The 25,318-nt window shown below is 37.5% G+C and overlaps 1 protein-coding gene and 1 non-coding gene across 4 annotated transcripts in view; one reads left to right on the forward strand and one right to left on the reverse strand.

Annotated features, from left to right (window-relative positions):
• UVRAG (UV radiation resistance associated) overlaps nt 1-25,318 on the forward strand; it is a 372,875-nt gene that overhangs the window by 64,767 nt on the left and 282,790 nt on the right. For all 3 annotated transcript variants that reach the window (XM_043995097.1, XM_043995099.1, XM_043995098.1), the window contains 2 exons: nt 18,952-19,113; nt 21,527-21,601. In XM_043995097.1, the coding sequence (XP_043851032.1) occupies nt 18,952-19,113; nt 21,527-21,601 (237 nt within the window). The remainder of the gene's footprint in view (nt 1-18,951; nt 19,114-21,526; nt 21,602-25,318) is intronic.
• LOC122752157 lies at nt 3,596-3,698 on the reverse strand. Its single transcript, XR_006355953.1, has one exon. It is a non-coding gene; the product is annotated as a U6 spliceosomal RNA (small nuclear RNA).

A 25,318-nucleotide genomic window follows, 5' to 3' on the forward strand; every position in this document is an offset into this window, starting at 1 on the left:
CCTCTTATCTAAAATGAAGGGTTTGAACTGTATATCTGAGGTCACATAGAGTGCTAAATCCTATGAATTAGAATTAAAGAATTCCTGCCTCCTGGAGTACAGAATAGAGTGAATGGCTTTAAGTGTATTTTTCCTACATTGGAGAAAAGTATATAATATTATCTGTTTTCTTTTAAACTTGTAGACATGTTGCTTTCCCAGGTTCCTGATGACCTTCTGAAAATGGGGTGATTATTACATGTCTTTAAAAAGGTTGTGAATTTGAGTTGCTGAGTATGCTTTAAGTGTATATGACATTGTAGAATGCATTCACTGTTGCTTGGGGCAGAGGGGGTGGGGGTTGTTGCCTTATACATGAGCCCAATAGATAGTCCCTGGTGTGGTGTGATCAAAGGGAGAGGTGTGTTACCCCCTTATGACTGTACTGATATCTGGAGATCCACTTAACATTTATTTTCTTGATGGATCATTTTCTGAATAGCAGATTTGCCTAGGGAGTGATAGCATTATGCATTCATTCATTTATGGGATTTAAAGCTAGAAGAGAATTAAAAACTATCTAGTCCAACCGCCTCATTTTTCATGGGAGGAAACAGACCAGAGAAGTTAAATGAATTGTCTGGAGACAAATAAAGAGCAATTGCAGAGAAGAGATTTGGAATGAAGTCTTGTAACTGGTGTGCTTTCCCCTTATTCTGCAGACATTTGTTAAGCACTTATATTGGAGACAATGTACTATGTTAGGCTTTGGAAGGTATGAAGATAGCTAAACCAAGGCTCTTGTCCTCAAGGAGAGACAGTGAACATATTGTGGCATCATTAGTTAGCTATACTTAGAAAATGCAGTGTTGTAATAGTATTATTAACAACAATAGCAACACTGATAGTTCCCCCTTACAGATAAGGAAACTAGACATAGTGGCTTTCTCAAGGCTAGAGTAGTCAGTGATCGTTTCAGGATTAGAATATTGCGTATGTATTGCTGTCCTTTGGATCACCCTTTCTTCCCTTAGATCTTAGGATCCTTGACCTAGAGCTGAAAGGGCCTTGGTGGTGATCTCATATTATTTTAAAGACAAGGATGTTGAGTCTCCAAGCTGCCAGTGGTTTGCCCAAAGTGTCCTAGCTCGTATGAATAGAGCAGGGACTTGAACTCAGGCGCTTTGCCTTTTGAGCCAGTGTTCTTTCTGCTCCCTTATGCCCCGCCCCCTGCCTTTCACCCTGGTAACTTGAAGAAACATGCCCACCTGACCAGGGCTGTCCAGATGCATGGACGCATTCACTTTTCTCACTGGAACCTCCACTTGGATTCTAGGGCTGAGAACGGGAAGATGCTCATGCACCAGCACCAGCTGCACCACTTGGATTAGACTACCATCATCTTCCCTACCCTTCCGCCTGGAAACTTCATCACCAGGAAGCTCATCTTCTTGGTGATTGCATCACTTTTGGCACTCAAACTCCGTCAGCACTCCTAATGGCCTCTGCTCTTCTGAATGGAGGGCTGGAGGTCAGAGCAGAAAATTTCCCAAAGTCCTGTTTAAAGAAGATTCAGAAGCTCAGCCAGCTCTTCATTGCCCACCAGCTTCACTGCTTAGATTCAGCTCTGCCATTATCATGCCCCCTGCAGGTCCCCCCTCTCCATTTTGAGCTTCTTTTTTTGGGTGTTGTCTTCTCCCCGTTAGGTTGTAAGCTCTGTGAGGGCAGAGACTGTCCCCTACCCCCCCACACTTATTTGTAACCCCAGAGGTTAGCATAGTACATGGCACCTACCTAGACTTAATCAACAGTCATAGCATTGTATTTTATTGCTGCACCATGCAGCCTACTTCTTTGTTCCTTTAGATTTTGTGGTCCCTTGTAATAAATAAGAGATGGAGGAGACATGACAGGGTAGCAGTGTATCTGAAAAAGATCTGGGGTTTTTAGTAGATTGCAAGATGGATATGCATCAGCTGTGGGATATGGCAGCCAAAAAGCTGATGTGCTTCCTGATGACGTAAGAGAGTGCCCAGGACTCGGAAAGTGATCACATCTGGAACATTTTGTTCAGTTCTGGCCACTGCATTTTAGGAAGGACATTGGTAGCTGGATAGCATTCACAGTGGTGAAGAGCCTGGGATTCCTTCCATAAGACAGTCATTTGAAGGGACTGAGTATAGTTATGGGGAGTAGGATGAGACAGGGAACTAGTGGTGTTTGTAAAGGTCTAGCAGCTATAGGACTTAAAACTGGAAGGGATTTTAGAGATCATCTAGTCTGACCTTTTCATTTTACAGATGGAAAAAACTGAAGCCAAGAGAGATTAAGTGACTTGCCCCAGTCACTCAATAATGAGTAGCAAAACTGAGATTTGAAACTTGGTGTTCTGACTCCATGTACAGCAAAAGCTGCCTTAGTCACAGCAGTATACTTGGTTATGGATTTATGAGATTCCTTTACCTGTTAATAAGCTGTAAAGCTGGACAAGTCCCACCTTGTTTGTCTCAGATGTTGCATTGGTGAATTAATGATGTTAATAATTCTCTGTAATTCTGAACTTTAATTAAACATTTATTGTTGCTTCAAAATAGAGGATGACATGCAGTAAAATTAGGGTTATTATTATCTTATTAAAGTAATGGTTTTTAGACTTTATGGAGAATGAAAGTCCACCTGACTCCATAGCTTATGAGGATTTCAAACTTAAACAATTTCATCAGTGTGGACATTCTCTCCATCAACAATATAGGTTTCAATCCCTTAGTAGATCTTAGTAGACAATATTTGTGAATTGCTGTAGCAGGAAAAGAATTATTAAGTGGTAGCCAGTATTCTGGGAAGGGACCTTTCTAAACTTTGCTAGTGTGGCCCTCAGATAGTAGACAACTAGTCCATTTTGGGGCTCTTTTTATATAGATAAATCATTTATTAAATCCTTTTGTTGTATCAGGCATTGTGCTGAGTGCTGGGAATACACATACATGTAATTGAGACAGCCCCTACTTTTAAGAAAGGGGGGGGGAATAGTACATCAAAGGGTGAAGGAGGGAAGTTTTGTTTCTCAGGTGTGGACATGGCAAAAGACTTGGGAAGTGGCTTGCAGGCTTGGGCCTTGGCAAACTAAGGCAAAAAGTTCACCTGTTGGAGTTGGGTGAGCCAGAGAGTCCTAGTTTCTGGTAGGGCTGGATGTGATCAGAGAGTAGGGCCATGGGGAGGAGAGGGAAGGATGTGTCATAAGGCAAGTTTATCTATCAGGGACGAAGGAGAAGGCAGCAAGCTTACCTTTCAGAGCTGGAGGAGCAAGGGGTATTTTTGAAGCCTTTCTGGCTTGGCTGGCTCTTTGTAAAGCATTTGAGAACACAGGGTCACCATACTATGGTGTGAAGCATTAGAGGAGGGCTTTAGTTGACAACTGTCTTGATTATATTAATTAAATTAAAGTTTGTTGTTAAAATTATGTCTTGTATTTCAGTCCTTGTCTCTCCTTTCATGATGTATGAAAACCGAGGGCAAGAAACATGAGAAATTCTAAGGAAAAATGGTTTTACCTTGTCTGTATATAATTTGACCTTTATATGTTTTTTATTTTATTTTATTTTTTTCCATATAAATAAAAAATATGGAATGCTTCATGAATTTGCGTGTCATGTTTGTGCAGGGGCCATGCTAATCTTCTCTGTGTCGTTCCTATGTTAGTATATATGCTGCTGAAGCAAGTACCTTTTTATGTTTTTTTAAAATTAATCTGGCTTCTGGATTTGATGTTTTGTTTTTGAAAGGAGTATAACTCATCAGATCATAGAATTTGAATCTGGAAGAGACCTTAGAGATCATAATATATAACATAACAAACATTTATTAAGTGCCTGGGGTACACTTTATTATCTAGCTTTACCCCTTTACTTTACAGCTTAGGAAAATGTGGCCCAGAGACATTGTAAACAAATTGGTTTACAAATTTCAAGAGGCAAAGAGATGGTACAGTGGGTAGAGCACTCCATCAGGAATTAAGAAGATCTGAGTTAAAAACCAACCTCAGATACTTACTATCTGTGTGACCCTGGGCAAGTCACTTAACCTCTGCCTACCTTAGTTTCCTTATATGTAAAATAGGATAATAATAGCATCTACCTCTCCGGGTTATTGTGAGGATAAAGTGACAAAGTATATGCAAAGTACTTTGTAAATCTTAAAATGCTATATAAATGCTATTATTATTAGCAATAATAGTAAGAGGCAGAGTCATCATACTTAGTGACCTTCTTAACTAAGCTCCTGTGTATTTGAGTGTGGGTTCAGAGAAGTTAAAAAACTTTGTTGCTAAAAGTCTGTTATGTCACTGTTGTAGCATTTTATTGTTCTTTCCTGATTTATGTCCCAGTTTAGCAGCTTTAGGAGCCAATAATTAAGAGTGGAAATACTCAAAGAAATTTAGATTGATGTTCTATAGCTAAAATTCAAGACCCCAAAATTAGCACACTAAGAATTCTAGTACAGTGCTTTACCTTCATGTTTCTATGTGGTAGTTTAACAGGTAGTCTTTCAGTATGGTGACATTGACAAAGGTTTTCAAAAGCCTGATCCAAGATGTTTAGAAGCAATGATAATCATCTAGGTAGGATGAGTTTTATGCACAAGGACAGAGTTAAGTAAAATGAATGACCTTTTACATGTAGTTCTTTTTTTGTTTGTTTGTTTTGTTTTTTTTTTTGCAGGGCAGTGGGGGTTAAGTGACTTGCCCAGGGTCACACAGCTAGTAAGTGTCAAGTTTCTGAGGCCGGATTTGAACTCAGGTACTCCTGAATCCAGGGCCAGTGCTTTATCCACTGCACCACCTAGCCGCCCCCTTACATGTTGTTCTAAAGCTTGTAATGTACTAGGAAGAGACATTGAATTTGTTCTCCAAAGAATTGGGTTGAATTCTAACTCTGCTGCTCACTGTGTAACCATTGACATGTCACATCAATTAACGGACATTTATTAAGTTGTATCCTTGGTGCCAAGTTCTGGAAGTGAAAAGCAATACAAGTCTAATCTCTCAAAGAGCTTATTATTTAATAAGAGGTTATGGCAAATCCATAGAAAAGTATGAGACAGAGGAAAACATGGTTAGGGTAAAGAAGAGGACCAGGAAAAATGTTGTAAGTAATAGGAGTAGGGAAAGGACACTTTAACTGGGGTGTGAGGAGAGAATTGGAGGTTTCACTAAAAAAAAAAGGAAACTGCTCCTCATAAGTGGTATAAATGTGTGTGTATACATACACACATATATGTGTGTATGTATATACAGATCTGTGTATGTGTTTGTTGTTCAGTCGACTCAGTTGTGTTTGACTCTTCATGACCCTACTTGGGGTTTTCTTGGCAAAGATACTGGAGTGGTTTGCCATTTCCTTTTCCAGCTCATTTTACAGATGAGGGAACTGGGGCAAACAGGCTTAAGTGACTTGTCCAGGGTTACACAGCTAGTAAATGTTTAGGGCTGGATTTGAATTCAGAAAGGTCAGTCTTCCTAACTTCAGGCCCAGTGCTCTATCCATCGCACCACCTAGCTGCCCTATACGTGTGTGACCGTTCATATTTAGCTCTAAATTTATATTTAGCATCATAATTTCTGTTTGTAACATCACCATTTATTTACTCTCCCATGTCTAGAATTATAAAATTACAGAATTTCAGAATTAGAAAAGACTTCATTGGATATCTAGTACAACCTATACCTGAAAGAGAATAATTTGTTCATCTTATCTAATAAGTGGTTAGTCTTTGTTTGAAGACCTTCAGTGATGGGAAATCCTTTATTTTCCCTTGTATCCACTACTCTTCTTAACATCTCCATAACTTGAGGGCATCAACATTTTTTCAGGTTTACAACTGAGGAGTCATCCTTGAATCTTCATTCTTTCTTAACCTTCCCCATCCAGTTAGTTGCCAGGTCTTAGTGATACCGCTTCCTCAATATCTATAGCGTCCATTCCTTTTACTCACTGCACAACAACCTTGGTCTGGGTCTTCATCACCTCTCACCTGAACCATTAAATTAACCTCTCAGTTGGTCTCCCTGCATCCAGTTTCTCCCCTTGCTAATCCTTCTTTACGGCTGAGTAAACTTACTTAGCTTCCTGTTACCTGAAAGATCAAATAGATTTCTTGTTTGGAATATTAAAGGGCTTCATAGTCTTGGTTCAGCTAAACTGTCTTATTTGCTGGTCTCTGTATAAAATTGAATTTCCTACCTCTATGTCTTTGTACATTGGATTGTTCTTCATGCTTGGTATGCTTTCCCTTCTCAACTCTGCCTCTTAGAACCCTTAGTTCTTTTCAGATGCTGCTCAGGTGCAGTCCTTCAAGAGAGGTCTTTACTGATCCCCTCATTTGTTATATCTAAATCTGTTACTATGTATCTATCTTGTATAAGTGGTGTATTTACTAATCTCTTATCCTGCATCCCCTTAGTTGATTTTAAGTTCTTTGAAGGCAGGCACTCCCACTCTTTTCTTTATGTCTTCATGTCTAGTATACTACCTGGCACATAGTAGACACTTAATAAATGCTTGTTGATTTTTTTTTTGTAATCAAATGAGGTCATTCCATTTCACAACTATTTTTTAAAAAGTAATAAACATTTTTATTTATAGTTTTGAGTTCCAGTTTTTATCCCTCCTTCCCTCCCTCTCTTATCCCCCTCCCTGAGGTGGTAAGCAATCAGATATGGGTTATACATGGGCAATTGTGTAAAAAACTGCCATATTAGTTATTTTGTACAAGAGAACTTGAATAAAAGAAAAAAAAATGAAAGAAAGTGAAAAATAGCATTCTTCAGTCTGTGTTCCATCAATACCAGTTCTTTCTTTGGAGGTAGATAGAATACTTCATCTTTGGTCCTTTGGGACTGTCCTGGATCATTGTATTGCTGAGAATAGTTAAGTCATTCACAGTTCTTTATCAAACAATATTGCCGTCTCTGTGCACAATGTTCTCCTGGTTCTGTTCACTTCACTATACATCAGTTCATACAAGTCTTTCAGGCCTTTCTGAAATCATCCTGCTTGTCATTTATTATAGCACAATAATATTCCATTACCATCATATACCACAGTTTGTTTAGCCATTCCCCAGCCCTTTGATTTCCAAATCTTAGCCACCACAAAAAGAGCTGCTATAAATATTTTTGTACAAATTGGCCTTTTTCTGTTCTTGGGGATGTCTTTGGGATATAAACATAGCAGTGAAATTGCTGGATCAAAGGGTATACACAGTTTTATAGTCTTTTGGACATAGTTCCAAATTGCTCTCCAGAATGGTTGGATCTTTTCACAACTCCACCAAGAGTAGATTAGCATTGAAAACCTTTTAAAAAAAGGTTTACTATAAACTCTGAGATATCACCTCACACCTATCAGAGTGGCAAATATAACAAAAAAGGAAAATACTGGATGTTGGAGGGGATGTGGGAAAGCTGGGACACTAATCCAGCATATGCACAGATAAGTAAATACAAAGTATACACATGGTAAGTACAAATTAATTTCTTTGGGCTGGTAGAGAACATTAGTAACTGGGGGTAGTTTTTGAAACATTTTTTGTTGTAGGTGGTATTTGAGTTGAGCCTTGAAATGTATAATGAGAACATGCCAGGAATGGGGGACAAGCAAGCCAGGGAATAGTAAGTAGTAATTTTTGCTGGAATGTAGAATTTGTTGAGGAAGTTAATATAAAATTATGTGGGGACAGTCGACTGGAGCCAGATCTTTAAATGCCAAACAGAAGAGTTTATATGAAGCTTCTTGAGAATGGTCATGACATAGGTGGTCAATAAATACTTGTTAAGTGAGTGAATCAGATCTGGATTTGAGCATTATCATTTTGGAACTGATATAGATAGGGGATGACTTAGGGGAGAAGCTGGAAGCAGGGAGAAAATGAGATATGGATACCATAGTCCATCTAGATCAAAACGCTTTGTAATCCCATAACGTTCTAGGATTAAAATATTTTTTCTTTTTTTAAGCTTTATTTATTTATTTAGAATTTTCCGCGTTACATGTATAAAGAAATTTTCACATCGATTTTTAAAACTTTATGTTCCAAATTGTCTTCTTCCCTTCTTCCCCACTCCTCCTTAAGAATGTAAGCAATTCAATATAAGTTATACATGTGTAGTCATGCAAAACATTTCCACATTAGTCAGGTTGTGAAAGAAAACAGATAAAAAAATTTTAGAAAGAGGAACTAAGAAAAAAATTATAGTTCAATCTGTATTCAGATACCATCAGTTCTTTCTCAGTAGATGGATTGCATTTTTCATAAGTCCTGATAGCATCCTGCTCATCATAAAATATTTTTCAAAAAAATGTTTTTAGCTAGACACTTATTATACATTAAAGCATTTAAAGTATGTAAATAGTTGTTATGTTTTTATTCCTCATCTTTTAGTGCTAATATTCATGTTATTTTTTTCAGCATGATAGCATGAAGCAAGATTCCTTGCCAAGGAAATATTAAAAAGTTGGGGAGTTGATTTCTGTAAGTTGTGGGTTGCTCTGACATTTTTTTAGAGAGTAGGAAAACTAAGAGCCAGTTAAGATCCAGACCCCTCTCATGCTTATTGTGAAGGTTTTTGCTGGATGGAAATAAAAATTAAAAAAAAAAACAGGCATATTTTAAGTTGAATGTTCCCCAATACTATTTTTTTTTTCATACCTATGATGAACCAAAATTACTACTTTGCTACTTTGATTACTCATGGCTATGGTTTTATGAAAAGAGTATTGGACTTGGAGTTAGGAAAACCCGAGTTCAAATCCTACCTTTTATATACTTACTGGTTGTGTGACCCTGGGTAAGTAAGCCTCAGTTCTCTCTTCTGTAAAATGGCAATAATAATAATGCTGCTGCTGATACCTAACTCAGGGATATTATGAGAATCAAATTAGGTACTGTGATGTTTAAAATCTAAATTGTGGTCACCTTAAATCAGAAGCTTCAGCTCCAGTCTAGCCTAGAGTTCCAGCCTGGTTGGGTTCTTCCTGAAGTCCTCCTGCACGAGCCTGCTTTAATCAGGAACACCCTTTCACAAGCTGTTTGTGGAAGCTTTTTTATACAACTGGAACAGAGGCGGTCCTTACACCCTGCTTCAAGGTGATTGGTTGGCCTCATCCAAATCCATTGTCTTTGAAGGTGTTCTCAAGTTGAGTTCACAGTCTAGTTTCTGAGAACAATACCTTCTTAAGGGATAGCCAGGTATGATTACAATCCAATTAACTTGATACAATCCAATTAACTTGAAGTAGGCTTAATCAGCAGTCAATCACTCTCACTTGATTCAATCAGTATAGATTAATCTACAGGTGGGTTTTTGATTATCTGCTAAAACCCCATTATTTCATCACATTCCCCCCTTTGTTTCTTCTAGGAACAGGTGTTCCTAGATGAAACTGTAAAAAAATAATTAAGTCTTTGTAAGTCTTTTCTCAGTACATATGCAAAACAAACCTTTAAAATGCTATATAAATACTATTACACTTGTTCTTATTTACAAATACCATTATTAATTTTTCTTATTTACATTATTATTATTGTTGTTGTTATTGTCTCTGAGTGCCTTCTGTGTGCCTCACAAAATAAGTTTTACCTGTAGAGAATAAAGATTTGATGCCCATAAGAAGTTGTTTGCTGCATTTTCCAAGAGAGTTCAAAAAATGTTTTGAAAAGTGACAACTTTTGAAATAACCTCCTTCACTTAATGATTTGAAGGTGACAACACATATTTGTATAAGTTATCTTTGATTGATTTCCAAAATGAGGATAATAATACCCATCACAGCTGGTTGTTGTAAGGATCAAATGAGATATATAAAGTGCTTTGAAAACCTTAAAGCACTATATAAATGCTAGTTATTGTTATTTTTATCTTGGTTTTTTCATGCTTGTTATTATTTTTAGGATACTTTGAAAATTAGTTACCTCACTTTATGGTCATACTTATTATATATTTATGAGATATGCTTTATTTATGGTGATTTTGATTTAATGCTTTATTCTCCATGGAGAACTGACATTCTTATTAAGATGAGATTTTTATAGGAATTATTCTGTCATAATCTAAATATATTCTTTGAAATAGTAAAAATTTGAGTATCATAAAGAGTCAGATTTTAGGTAGTCTCTTTTTTGTCTTCTAAAAGTAAAATCATGTGCTGCTTAATGACATAGCCCTGTTTATCCAAGCTCTGCCCTTGGGCCTCTCTTTTCTTCCTATATATCATGATCCTGATTTGTCATTTTCATTTATCTATGTAGAACAACATATAAATCTTTCTGTAATTGCTTCATTGGTTAAAAAACTCAAACTGCATTTTCACTGCCAGCTTAAAATGGGTGTAAGTCATTCACCTTCCTTCATACTCAGCTTTTTCTCAATAGTACATCCCATCCCATCATTGATCATTTCTTTGACAAAGTCTTTTAAAAAGCCCTTTTGAAAATGGAGGTTGGAGCTGAGAGTTATAGCTTAGCACAACCCTGACTTTAACAAAAAATTTTTTCATTTCATAGTCACTGGTTTATTTCAGATTCTATTCTTTTTTGCCACAAATGTTCCTCTCTAAACTTTTTGCCTCCAGTATTTAATCCCTTTGAGTAATTTCTCAGTACTGTTGCCAAGGAGAACCAAGTCTTTTGCCTGGCCACGTTCCGTCCTTGGAATGTTATTCTTTTGTTATATCCTCCCTAAAATCTCATCCTTCTGTTAGGCAAAAAGTTTCTGAAATTGGTCTTTTCCCTATGTTGTAGAATCATAGAATTTGAAAATAGGAAAGAACCTTAATGGCTCCCTGGTGCAAATAGAAACCCAAAAGGAAAACTTGCTATTAAAGACCTCCAAAGAAGGGGAACCCACCACCTCGTAAGGCAGCTATTCTACTTTTGGACATTTTGGACATTTTTCTTGACATCAAGCTTTACAATGTCAGCTCATTTCCAGGGTCTGACTCTTGGGGCCAAAAAGAAAAAAAAAAAAGTCTAATCTTGCTTCCACGTGAAAGTCCTTTAAGAAATACTTCCTTCTGTCCACCCCCTCCCTCACTCTAGCTGATATATTCTGAATATATTCTCAGTTTCATAAGCCTATTCTCAAGTGCCATAGACTCAAGGGTTTTTACCATCCTGGTTGCCTTCCTTTATACACACCTCAGATAACCAATTTCCTTAAATTATTCTGCTTAGAGCCCTTTTCTGGTGCAGAGAATTCGAAATTGGGGAGTTGCCCATCAATTGGGGAAAGGCTGAACAAGTTGTGGGATAAGATTATGGTGGAACATTGTTGTGCTCTAGGAAATGATGAGCAGGATGCTCTCAGAAAAACCTGGAAAGACTTACATGAGCTGATGCAAAGTGAGATATACTGTTTGCTGTGAATGTACTGTGAATGACTTGGCTGTTATCAGCAGTGTGGTGATGCAAGACAACTCGGAAGGATTTATGAAAAAAAAAAATGATCGATCTCCAGAGAAAGAACTGATGGTGTCTGATTACAGATTAAAGCATATATTTTAAAAAATTATTTTTTAAGTTATTTTTTGTCTTTTCTTTCACAAGCTGACTAATGTGGAAATGTTTTGCATGTCTACACATGTATAACTTATATTGAATTGCTCACGTTCTTTTCTTTCTTTCTTTCTTTCTTTTTTTTTTTGTGAGGCAATTGGGGTTAAGTGACTTGCCTAGGGTCACACACCTAGTACGTGTAAAGTGTCTGAGGCTGGATTTGAACTCAGGTCCTCCTGAATCCAGGGCTGATGCTCTATCCACTGCGCCACCTAGCTGCCCCGAATTGCTTGCGTTCTTAAGGGGGGCTTGGGGAAGGAAGGAGGAAGAGAATTTGGAAAACAGAGTTTTAAAAATGGATGTTAAAATTGTTTTTACGTGTAATTTGGGGGAAAAATAAAATTCTAAAAGAAAAAAATTATGCTGCTTAGAACTTAACAGGATATACTGGGTGAGGTATGATAAGAGCACAGAGGGATTTTCACCTCCATATTCCTGAAAGCTGTGCTTTATTTTCATCGTAACCTAGCCTTTTTGACTGTTATATCACATTACAGAGTCATTGAGTTTGTACTTCACTAAAAACCCCAGATGTTTTTCCAGATAAAATTTGTCTGTGTCTCTTCTATTCTGTACTCATAAAGTTGATTTTTTTCTACTTGTGTGTCTTACTGAATTTCATCTAAATTTATTCAGTTCAGTTCTATAGTCTGTCAAGATCTTAAGTTTGTTATCAAGTGTGTTAGCTCTTGAATCAAAAGATGTGTCATTTACAGACTTGATGAGCTTGCCATCTTTGCTTTTTATCCAAATCATTGATAACAAAAGTTAAACAGCTGAATTCCAAACAGAATCCTGAGATACTTCCCTGGAGACCTCCTTCTAAATTGGCACTTTACCCTTAATGACTTCTGAATGCGACCCACCAATCAGTTCTGAATCTGTCATACTGTAGTGATGTCTGGTCATATCTCTCTTCTCAGTAAGAAGAGAAAGATACTTTTAGCAAGATTTTAACAAAGCTTTTGATAATCGTATTTATGCATTTCCCTCATTTACAAGTTGAGGAATCGTATCAAAAAAGAAAAAAAAAGGTTAGTCAGGTATGACCTGTTCTTGATGAAGCCATTCTTTATAGTCACCACTTTGTTTTCTAGGTATACCTCACCCATCTCTTTGATAATCTGTTCTTGAATTTTTCCAGGAATCAAAATAAAATTCACTGGCCTGTAGTTTGCACAATGTTCTTTTACCTTTTTTGAAAATTGAGAAAGTTGCCATTTTACCCATATTGTGGTACTTCTTTCCACTTTCCATGATATTTCAAATAGTATCTATTCAGCTGCAACATATGCTAGTTCTTTCAGTAACTGATTTCATCTTGGGGTAAGTAACTTGAACTTATTAAGGGCAACTAAGGGTTCTCTTACTAACTTCTCGCTTTACTTGGGTATCAACTTCCTGTTAGAGTTTTATTCTCTAGAGGGTGCTTAGTCAATAAATATTTATTAAGTTCCTACCATGGGCAGTTGGGTGGTACAGTGGATAGAGTGACACTTACTGTGTAATCCTGGGTAAGTCACTTAGACTGCTTTAGTTCTTCATCTGTAAAATGAGCTGGAGAAGGAAATGGCAAACCATTCCACTGTTTTTGACAAGAAAACCCCAAATGAGGCCACAAATAGTTGGACATCACTGAAATGACTTAACAACAATAACATGTCAGGCATAGTGCTAAGTGTTTGGGATACAAATAGGAAAAAGAAAGTTCCTGCTTTCAAAAAGCCTATAATATAATGAGAGAAGCTCACACAAAAGGAAGCTGAAGGTGGTGGGAAGAAGGGCAGGTACCCAGCATGATGGAGAAGTCTAGGGACATGGGACATGTCAGAGAAGTTTAGAAGAATGTAGCAGGGTTTAGAAATGAAGACATGACTGGTCTGGGCATCCTTCTTAAATGGAGGTTCTGGGAGGAACTTATCATTCTGCCTTCCAATCAGAGGGGCCCAAGGTGAAGAAGGTATTAATCAGGGGTGAATTCCAGGGTGGAAGTTATCTTGCAGCATAATGAGGTTCCTGGGAACATGATGGAGAAGTCCAAAGGCATGTAGCCATGGGAAATGAGGAGTCAAGTAGTCTTCCCCAGTCACTTGCAAAAGAGGTGATGGATATGATGGCTTTCAGTTTCCAACATTTCCTCTTTCCTTACTCCTGTACACAATGTACAAAAGGAAATTTTTATTATACATAATGGCTGTGTATTTGATCTTTTAGGGGCCATTTGGTATTATATGTAGTCAGTAGTCATCAAACATTTATTAAGTGCTTACTATGTACCAGGCCCTGTGCTAAACATTGGACATGCGAATAGAAAAAGAAAGATTGTCCCTGCTTTGAAGGAATTTATAGTCTAACGGAGGAGAGAGCCATTGTACAAATGAATACTGAAAAGTGTGAAAAAAGCAAGGTACTTGGGACCAAAGGGCCATATTGGAAAAGTCAGAGAAATCCAAAATGAGTGCAGTGAGGTGGGAAATAACATGTCTGAGGAGACATTAAAAAACTAAAATTCCATTACCTGGAAAATCATTTGGAATTCAGTAAAAAACAGCACCAAGTGTTCATGCCCTTTGATCTGGCATTCTTACTTTTGGGAATATATTTTAAAGAAGTTAGTGCCTTGGGGGAAAAAGTTGTATATATAATAAAATTCATAGCAGTACTCTTTTAGATAGCCAAAAAGTAAAAAAAAAATACCACCTGGTTGGGGGGGTGGGGGAGTAGATTCCCACCAATTGGAGAATAACTGTGTAAGTTGTGGTTATTGTCATTTAGTTGCTTTTAAATGTATCTGATTTTTGTCACTCCATTTGGGGTTTTCTTGGCAAAGCTGTTAAGAGAGATTTTCCATTTCCTTCTCCAGCTCATTTTACAGATGAGGAAACTGAGGCAAACAGGTCAAGTGACTTGTCCACTTACAGCTAGTAAGTGTCTGAGGCCAGATTTGAACTCAGGAAGATGTCTTCCTGACTTCAGGCCCAGCATTCTATTCATTGTGCCACCTAGCTGCTCCCTGTAAGTTATGGTACATGAATATAATGAACATTTATGCTACAAGCAATGAAAAACATGATGAATTCAGAGGAATGTGGGACAAAGTTTGTGATTTGGCATAAGACAAAGTATATACAAGGAAACAGCATACACAATGACTATGATAATATAAATGAAAACGTCACTAAAAGGGCAGATGAACTATGATTAATCGTAGTAATGAACAGTTTTTTGCAATTTTATGCAATATACATCCCATCCATCTCTCTTGAGGTCTGGGACTGGCTTGCAAAAGCTTGTTCTCTTACTTAGTAACTTCATTAATAATGCCTTTGAGTAACTTCATTGGGCATAGCCACAACTCATGTATAAATGATGTTCATACAGGTTTTTTTTTTTTTTTTTGTAGAAATGGAAGAAGAGACCCATATATAGCTCAGTAGTTATTAATATTGTTTTAGTCACTTTTTTTGATATTAGTAATTTTGCGATCTTTCTAAGCCGTTGATTTCCTCTCCTCTTATAGCTTCCTTGTATATTCTCTCAATGCCCTCCTAATTGTATTGCTGCCAGGAAAATTTCCTCTTTATAGAGATGCTCCAATCTGGCAACCTTTCCTGTCTTTTGTTTGTAAGCATCTCAGGAATTGTGATGTTGGGGTCTAGGTATGGTGGTTCCAATGTTCTTGATGGAGAAAGTTTGTTGTGGTAGTCCTTACAAATTTATCCTATTTTTCTTTTTTTGTAGTCTTTTTTCTGTCTTAATCCTTGAATGACCTTCGGTTGACTTTATCTTGCCATGCTTTCCTTAAACTAGTTTTATTGTAGATTGTGAGGTTTTCCTATTTGTGTTTAACACTAATTTTATCAAGCCCCAAGACATTTCAGATCCTCCTGGAAAAATTTGTAATCATTCAGTGAGAATTTGTCCTGTTTGTTCAAACTAGAAAGACCAAATGCATGATGAGCGTTTTCAACATTCATCTGAATGCATACCCTATAGGCTTATCTAACAGTCTGTGTATCTAGGACAGACAATACAGACAGTGATTTGGGTCCAGAGTTGAAAAGAGGAGAGTAGACTAGCTTGCTTTCAGAAAATTGTGAAGAACTTTTACTGACTTTCAAGCTTCCCATAATAGTACAAGCCCAACTTTTCAATGAAAAAAATTTGGTACTGTTCTGTATGACACAGAGAGCAGTGGAAAGGCACATGATACGTGTGAGAAGTCTACACCATATAACCTATGAGAAACTCTGAAGAATAGGAGTAAAGGATGCTATTCTTATGACAGAAAGAAGATGGCCTAGTTATATAGCACAAGTGATATGGATGGCCAGAGCGCCCCCGCCCCCCCCAGGCTTCCTTAAATGTTGGGAGAACACAAGGAAGGCCTCCAGCATATTATGTGGAACACCTTTGGTGAACTTTTATATGACCATAACAAGATTCATTTTATTACTAGGATGCAATTCTGAATTCATGAGATCATAGATCTATTTGAGTAAATTTATATAACTACAGTAGAATGTGAGCTCTGTTCCTTGTGGAATAGGGATTGTTTCATTTTTTGTATTTGTATTCCCATTATATAGCACACTATCTGGCACATAGTAGTTGCCTAATAAATGCTTATTGATTTGAAGCAGATTAGAAGCAAGCAGGGGAGTAGCTGGGAGAAAGCTAGATTCAGGCCTAAAAATAGAAAAGATAACCAGATACCTGGGGTGTAACCTGTATATGGGGATAGTATAATGAGTTACCTTGTAATATTAGCTTTATATATTTTTTGTTTTGTTTTTGCGGGGCAGTGAGGGTTAAGTCACTTGCCCAGGGTCACATAGCTAGTAAGTGTTTAAGTATCTGAGGCCGGATTTGAACTTAGGTCCTCCTGAATCCAGGGCTGGTGCTTTATCCACTGTGCCACCTAGCTGCCCCCAGCTTTATATTTTAAAATGCTAAACTTCATAACCATCAACAACAAATTTAAATATACAAACAAGAATGAAAAAATACATGAAACTATAAATTTTACTTTTGTTTTTCATGTTGTTGAGTTCAGTTGTGTCTGACTCTCTGTGACTCCATTTGGGGTTTTCTTGGCAAAGATACTGGAGTGGCTTGCCATTTATTTCTCTAGTTTGTTTTTCATAGTTACCATTTTCTTTAGAGTTAGGGACTGGACCTGTGATTTCATTGGTATAGGGATGAAGAAATTTCCTCTCTCAATATAGGTCAGCAATTATCAGTCATTTGCCAGAATAATACTCCTTTAGGTACACATACCATAGCTTTTTTTTGCCATTACTCAGTCATTAAACACATGGGTGGTTTCTGGGTTGGTTTTTTTTTTTAAATGATCATAATGTTGCCATGAATATTCTTGTTTGGATCAGTTTGTCCTCAGTGTATTGTCCTAGCAGTAGGATCACTAGATCAAAGGATGCAGTTAATACTAATATGACCATGTTTTACATTATTGCACATGTATAACCTATATCTGATTGCTTACTGCCTTGGGGAGGAGGGAGGGGAGGAGGGATAAATTTAGAACTCAAAACTTTAAATAAAATTTTTTATTGTTTAAAACAAAACACCCCAAAGGGTGCAGTTTTAGTTATGTAGCCCTTACTCTGTAATACAGTATATTTCTAATGCCTGAAAATTCTGCTGTCCTTTTAGCATAGCAGATTGAACATATTTCATGATTTTTCATGTTTCATGTGAAGACTTTGAGCCTTCATTGGACAATGCACAGGAGGCATAATTTTCACTTCTTACCTAGAGTAGACACATGCCTTGCCCGGACTCTGAGGAATGTTGCTTTAAGTAGACTTTGATAGCTGTTTTAAAAATGATGTCTGTGAGGTGGTAGATTCAAGAAATAGTAGGAGACATATGTTCTGGACGTGGCCAACTTGGGAATTTGCTTTGTTTGACTTTGTTATTCTTTTTCTTCTGGTTCTTGTTGCCTTCATCCTTCCCTCTTCTTTTCTCCTCTGTCTCTTCCTTTTTTTCCTCTTCCTTCTAAGTGCTTGTTAATTAGATAAAAAAATAAATAGAACAGATGTAATACAAACTGAAAAAGTTGGGTAGTGGAGGCCCTCTAAAAACATTTGTAAGATTATTTATATTTAGGTACATAGTTCAATAGTCAACAAAATTCTTAGAGCTTAGTAGAATAATGAATGTTACAATTACGAGTGAAAAAGCTAAAGATCATGAAGCAGCCATGGAAATTATATACCTCCTCATTTTACATGGGAGGAAACCAGAGCTTAGAAAAGTAAAGTGCCTAGCCTAGGATAACAGGTTTTCCCCCAATTATACCACAGCTGTTCATAATGTTGACTCTGTAACCAAAAAAAGGTTATGTTGTGATTAGCATTCTTTATTAAGGCAGGTAAATATTTTGTTAAAGTCACCATGGAATATTAGAAAGCATACTGGATGGGAACTCAAGAAACCCAGGTTCTAATTCTTGTTCCACCATTCAATTATTAATTCAGTCTATTAATCTCCTACTGTGTGTCAGGCATTGTGTTAAGTACTAGGGATTCAGAAAGAAGTAAAAGATGGTTCCTTCCCTCAAGGAACATACAGTCTAATGGGGGAGACAACATAAAAACAAATATATACAATGCAAGCTATATACAGGATAAATAGGGGATAATTAAAAGAAAGAACACACTGTAATTAAGGGAGGCGATTTAGGAAAGGTTTCTAGTAAAAGAAGGGATTTTAGTTGGGACTTAAAGGAAGCCAGGGAGATCAGTAGGCAGAGTGGAGGAGGAAGAACATTCCAGGCATGAGGAACAGCCAGAGAAAAGGCACATGGCAAAGAGAATGTTTATAACATTGGGCAAGTGACTTTGCCTTTTAGACTGTCTCCTTTATCTGTAATGTGGGACTAATAATGGTTTTTTTGACCTGTCTCACAGGTTTTTATAAGAAAAGTACTTTATAAAGTGTATAGTGCTAGAGAAATTAGCGCTATTATTTTTATTAAATACATTTTAAGAAAAAAGTTTCACTCATTTTAAAAGGGTAAATTTCAGTTTCCTGGAAAACTTACTTCCTGGAAGCATTTCATTCCCTCATGATTATAGCTACTGAGGTGTTGTATGTTTTTAATGATGATTTTTGCAAATAGTATCATTGGATATTAATTAATTAATAGTCTCTTGATATTAATTGCAATATCTCATTATTTAACTTAGTAAATGTTAATACATTCCAAAGACTATTCAGTTTCTAAAGTGAGAATAATTTGATTGAAATGATTATAAAGAAATTATCTCTTACTAATATACTTCTCTCTCCTTCTTCCTTCTTCTGCCCCCTCCCTCCCTGCCCCCAAATCAATAGAATCCAACCTGGAGGAGTCTTGATTTTGGAATAATGCCTGACCATCTTGACACATCAGTATCCTCTTTTGTGGTAAGGATCTGGGGTGGAAAGAAGGACCTCTACCAGCTGCTGATTGAGTGGAAAGTCTCTCTGGATGGACTAAGATACATGGGTCAACAGGTAATTTTTATATCGATGTTCACACATAGTTCTAATTACTGTTAGCTTGTCTACTAACATTGCCACTGACTGCATGCTTCCATATGTAAGGAGAATCAGTCAAAAAGCAATTGTTTACTAAACTACCATGTTTCAGAATCTGTGGTAGGCATTGAGGATATGAGTACAAAGAATGAAAATGCTTCCTACTTGCAGTGAGCTTATATTCTAATAAGGAAGAAAACAAATACATATGAGTTTATGTGGTATAAATAAAAGGTGAATAAATACAAATATGTGACCAGGTCTCTCTTGCTGTCTTATCATCTATATCCTGACACTGATTTCCCCAAAGCTTAGTCCTGGACCTTCTTATCTTTCACTTCTATACCCCTTAGTATATCTTAGTGATCTCTTAGTGAGATCATTTCTTCTTCCTATCTTATACAGATGTCTCCTATTTCTGTTCCTTTAGTCCTAATCCAGGACTCTAGTTTTGCATCTCTAACTGCCTGATTACCATCTTCACATTGGTGTCTCAATTATACCTCAAAGTGATCCATTTATCTTCTCCTTAAACCTGTCCTTCATCTAAACTTACCTATCTCTGTGGAGGATACAATCATCATCCCAATTTCTGAGGTTCATAACCTCAGATTCATCTTTGATTCTTCTTTCTTTAAATGCTGAATCTAATCAGTTGGCAGATCTAGTCAGTTGTACTCCACAATATCTAATCTCTCTATTCCTTTACACAGTCTTTGGTTGGTTTATCATCCATTTCTTGCCCCTTAATGGTGTATGCACTGCAATGCTCTGTCCCAGGCTCTTCTCTTCACACTCTAACTTAGTGACCTCTTCAGTTCTCATGTGCTTTATTATCTATGTGCAGGTGACTCTCATATCTTTATATTCAGCCTAGTCTCTCCTGAGTTTCAGTGACACATCTTACAATAGTCTATTAGTTGTTTTAAATGGGATGTCCCACTTGCATCTAAGACTTAATGTATCCAACAGAACTGTTTCTATTTTCCCCCAAACTCACTTTTCTGTCAAACCTCTCTATTTTGGTTGGGAGTACCACCATCCTTTTAGTTTTCCGGGTTGGTAGCTCTGATGAGACTTTCAGCTTTTTATTTTTTACTCTCTACATATTCAGTCATTTTCCAAAAATTTTGTGCCTGAGTTCCATTTTAAAGGAAGAGAGGGACTCTAAGGCAGAATCAGAGGGACTGCATTCCAGGCATGGAGATAGGAGATGTAGTGTCATCTTTGAGGAACTGAGAAAAATCAGTTTCTCTGATTGCAGGGTACAAAAGTCTGGGATAATGCCAACATTATGAACCTGAGACATTGGAAAGATGATGTTGCTTTTGACAGAAAGCTTAAAAGAGGGAAGGGTTTGTAGAGAAAAATGATGAATGAATTGAATTTTGAACATATTAAGTTTAAGATGGCTCCAGGGTATCCAGTTTTAAATGTCTAATAAGTAATTGATGATATGGGCCTGAAGCTCAGAGGAGACACTAGGGCCGGATAGATAGATCTTGGACTTATCTACATAGAGGTGATAGTCAGACCCATGGAAAATGATGTAGTTATCAAAAAAGAGTAAAAAGGGAGAAGAGAATAGGGCTTAGGACAGAAGTATGGGGAACACCCATTGTTAGGAGGTACGATATGGATGATGAGCCAGCAAAGGTGACCGAGAAGGAGTGGTAAGACAGTTAAAGGAGAAGTAGGAGAGAAAGGTGCCACAAAAACCCAGAGAGGGGAGAGTGTCCAGGAAGAAAGAATGGTCAACAATGTCAAGTGCAGCAAACAAGATAAGAATGAGGACTGAGCAAAAATCCATCAGATTGGGCAGTTAAGAGATCATTGATGACTGGGGAGAGCAGTCCCTGTTGAGTGAGGAGATCAAATAGCAAAAGGTTGAGGAGTGAGGTAGAGGAGAAGTGAAGGCAGCAACTGTAGACAGATTTTTCAAGGAAAAAGAGATAGATAAGATGGTGGCTTGAGGAATGATAGAGTCTAGTGAAGGTTTATGGATGGGGAGACTTAGGCATGTTTGAAGCCAGTAGGGAAAGAATCGGTTGATAATGAGAGGTTGAAGAAGTGGGAAGTAGCTTCTGGAGTTGATAGGAGATGAGATTCAGCGCATGTTAGAGGGGCGGCCATGACAGGGAATGTGACCGCCTCTGTCTGACACTGGGGAAGGAGAGGGAGGGCGGGAGATGGCGCCAGAAGGTCTTGAGATGAAGAGCACGGGAGAATGTGGTTGACGAAAGCACCTTTCTTAGTTTAACTCACAATGGCCTGGAGCAGCCTCCATCTAAGTGTTATCAGGACTCATTTGTTGCTGTCTGTCTGTAGACTAACTTATAGGCATAAGCAAAGCTGTGTAACCCATGTCAGTGCATCTCTTTTCTTTTAGATTCGTGCCCGCAACCAAAACGAAATTATTTTTGGGCTAAATGATGGCTATTATGGAGCTCCATTTGAGCACAAGGTAAGTAGGCCGAGCATTACTCTGTATACAAATAGACCTCACTGTACAAAGTAGATGTTTCAGAAAACTTTTCATTTACATTTCAGGAAATGAATTGTATTTTACATTGCCCTATTGAAGAGGTATAAACAAATTCACTAGGGGATTCTACAAAGTGAAGAATCTTTTAGAAGACAGCTAAACAATTCCTTATAGTTTTTTGGGGCTGGGGGTGGGGGAGAAGGGGTAAATCCACATCTTGGTATATACATAGAAAGGTAGCTAGGTAGTACAGTAAACAGAATGCCAGGCTTGGATTTGGGAAGGGAAAACCTGAGTTAAAATCAGGTCTTAGAGGCTTACTAGTTTGTGACTCTGGGCATGTCATTTAACCCTGTTTGCTTCAGTTTCCTCATCTGTAAAATCAACTGGAGAAGGAATATGGCAAACTGTTCTAGTATCTTTGTCAAGAAAACCCCCAAAATGGAGCCATGAAGAATTGAACATGACTGAAATGAATGATTGGGTCGTAGGTTTCCTAATTAGTAGCTATGTAAACTTGTGCAGCTCCCTTAGCTTCCTGCTTAATTCCTTATTTATAAAATTAAAAAAAAATTGTAATATATACCTTGGAAGATTGTTGTGTTGATAAAATGAGATGATATACAGAGAAGATAGCTTGGAGGAGGAGAAAGAGCACTGGCTTTGTACTTACAGAGGCTAGGTTTGAACCCCAGCTCTGCTGTCATTGGAAAAATAATTTCCTATCTTTGAGCCTCAGGTTCCATATTTGCAGATTGAGGGACTTGGGCTAGATGATCTCTAAGGGCACCTATGATCCTATGAGTTTATTATTCTGTGTTCAGTAAAGGGCATTGAAGGCTGTGCTAATAATTACTGTACTGGTAAATTTTGAGATATTAGTAGATATAATGTACTGTATAGCATATTATAAGATGGAAATTATGTGGCACTCAAAATGTTTAGGAACAGTTAGAGCAATAAGAAATAGCTTCAACTAATTTTTCAGTTACTATAAGAAAAAAAGTCCCATTAGTAGCAGTGTCTTAAGCGTCCACAAGATGGTGATGTCTCCCCATTTAAAGCAGGTGGCCTAGCGTGTAGGCTGAAACCACCTAGGTGGTTGAGTTTGAAATGAGAATATTTTGAATTCCGCTGATATTAAGGCAAGATGACTATTATATTGACAGTAAGAAAATAACTTAGAAGAGGCATCCTTCTATTTTAAAATTAATTTTGCATACAAGTAGGCATATTGTATTGCTTAGGTTATAGCTGTTGCTTGATCTGCAAATTCATTATCCTACATATATAATGAGAAAGCAGCAAATGACCCCACCCCACCCCCCACCCCCCAAAATTAGGCTGACTAATGCATTTATTTAAGAAGTTCAAGCATATGTCCTTAGGTCAGTACAAGTGAGAACTTCCTACCCGTTTATACAGCATTTGTAGTTGGTAGAGTGCTTTAATATTATGTGATCTTTGCAACAGTACTGTGAGGTAGGTAGAATAGTGATTTTTATCTTTATTTTACAGATGAGGACACCGAGACCAAGAGTGGTTAAATGATTTATATTTAGTTAATTTTTACAGAACTGAGAAGCAAATTTGATGACTGTTGGTATTCACATTACTTTTGTGAGATTTAAAATTGGATATTAGATCATAAATCTCCCCTACTTAACCTTTCCCTTAATTTATCTCCCAAACTAGTAAATGGAAGAAGCTTTTGGTTTTCTAGATAGACCTTTTTATTTATTGTTATGGTAGTCACAAGGTGATGTTGATTAGAAGGATAGGAAAGTAGAAACACAATACAAAATTCCAGACCAGAGTCCAGAGTCCATAATCCAGACCAGAGTCCAGAGTCCATAATCCAGACCAGAGTCCAGAATCCAGTTTTCCAGACCAGAATCCAGTTTCCTCCTGATGACATCTTACCACTTCAAGAAGACAAGAGAACTCAGAGACTTTATATGAACTGTTTTGCTTTATTAGCTTTTACTATCTCCTTTCTGTTATATACTATCTGTAACATGTACCCTCTGCAGAGGCTCTCCCTTTGCAAGACTAATGTCAAAGCGTCGGTTCATGAGGACAAAAAAAAAAAAAATCGCCCCTCTGGACAAAACTTTCCTCTCTTCCTTTTCTATATTGTTGTTCACATATTATTAGTTAGCAATAGTTATTATATTCTTTTTACTGTTCCATCAAGGAAACATTCCGTTTCTTGAGGAAGCAAAGGGGGGAAATGTGGTAAAATATGAAAGTTTTTAACAGTCGGTTAGGATAACTGAAAGACGCCAGTTTTTCAAGGACCACCCTTTTGGGGAGGAGATGAACAGTCCGCCTGCTGCGCATGTCAGACTGCCTGCGGGGCACTTGACTTCCGGGGTGGAGAGAACGGAAGTAGGGGCTTTTGCCTGCTTGGCGGGACTCCTGACGGCGCGGCACAGACGGTCTCTCTCCAAAGGTGGCCTTTTTGGTTTGGTGAGTTTTTATAAGGAATATAGACTAAGCTTAGACTTAAGACGATTTGTATTGTGTTTCTACTTTCCTATCCTTCTAATCAACATCACCTTGTGACTACCATAACAATAAATAAAAAGGTCTATCTAGAAAACCAAAAGCTTCTTCCATTTACTAGTTTGGGAGATAAATTAAGGGAAAGGTTAAGTAGGGGAGATTTATGATCTAATATCCAATTTTAAATCTCACACTTCGTACTGGCTGATGTCCACATCCCATATGTATAAGTAGGCATTCAGAAGTAGGGGTTAAGTGTCTTAGCTTGTATTGTAATAGCAGAGATAAAGATGTGGTATCATTTTTGTTTGTCTCCCCACACTGCAGCAGGATAAAAATGAGCACATCATAAAAATAACTCAGGGCTATGCACACTTCAAATTAATTTGTCATTTTTCCTTTTCAAAGTAGAAGAAACAACAAATACTCTATGAATTCTTGAATTCTGCATGTAATAACTTGATCTGGTTATTATAATAAATCCACATATCTTAGTATACTTAAATCCAGGGTGATATTCTGGTCCTTAGCCGTGTGAGCTATTGTGTTTTAGCATTACACATGGGGTGGCTAGAAAACATTCAGATTCTGACCACCCTACGTGCTTTATGCAGTCTGGTCATTTCAGAGCAGCAGGGTAACACTTATGAATTAACCAGAAGCCTGGTCCGTGAATGTATGTTATGTGAGGATCAAAAGACAGACTGAAAGTACTGTGATAAATGTATAGCATATTTCACAGGACAAATGCAATGTGTTTAGTATATTTGAAGAAATGTGCTATGCCCATAAGTTTACCAACCACCATTAAAATTTCAAAGCACTAATTATGCCATATTTTTCATAATACCAAACCCATTCTTCTTATTTAGGTCAAATTAGTTTCTTTTTTGGGGGGGAGGCAGTGAAGCATTTGGGGTTAAGTGACTTGTCCAGGGTCACACAGCTAGTAAGTGTCAAGTATCTGAGGACATTTGAATGCGTCCTGACTCCAGGGCCAGTGCTCTATCCACTGCACCACCTAAGTGCCCCTCAAATTAGTTTCTGACAGATGTTTCAAAAACCAGTTTATCCTATAATTCGTATTTACAAATCCTGCCATTGCCATGGGGTCACCAATCATTTGTTTATATGGTCCACCTAGGCTAAAAGATCATCTGGGGAAATGCCATACTTCCCACTCATGAG

The sequence above is a fragment of the Dromiciops gliroides genome, chromosome 3 (genome assembly GCF_019393635.1).
Source record: "Dromiciops gliroides isolate mDroGli1 chromosome 3, mDroGli1.pri, whole genome shotgun sequence".
Classification (NCBI taxonomy): domain Eukaryota; kingdom Metazoa; phylum Chordata; class Mammalia; order Microbiotheria; family Microbiotheriidae; genus Dromiciops; species Dromiciops gliroides.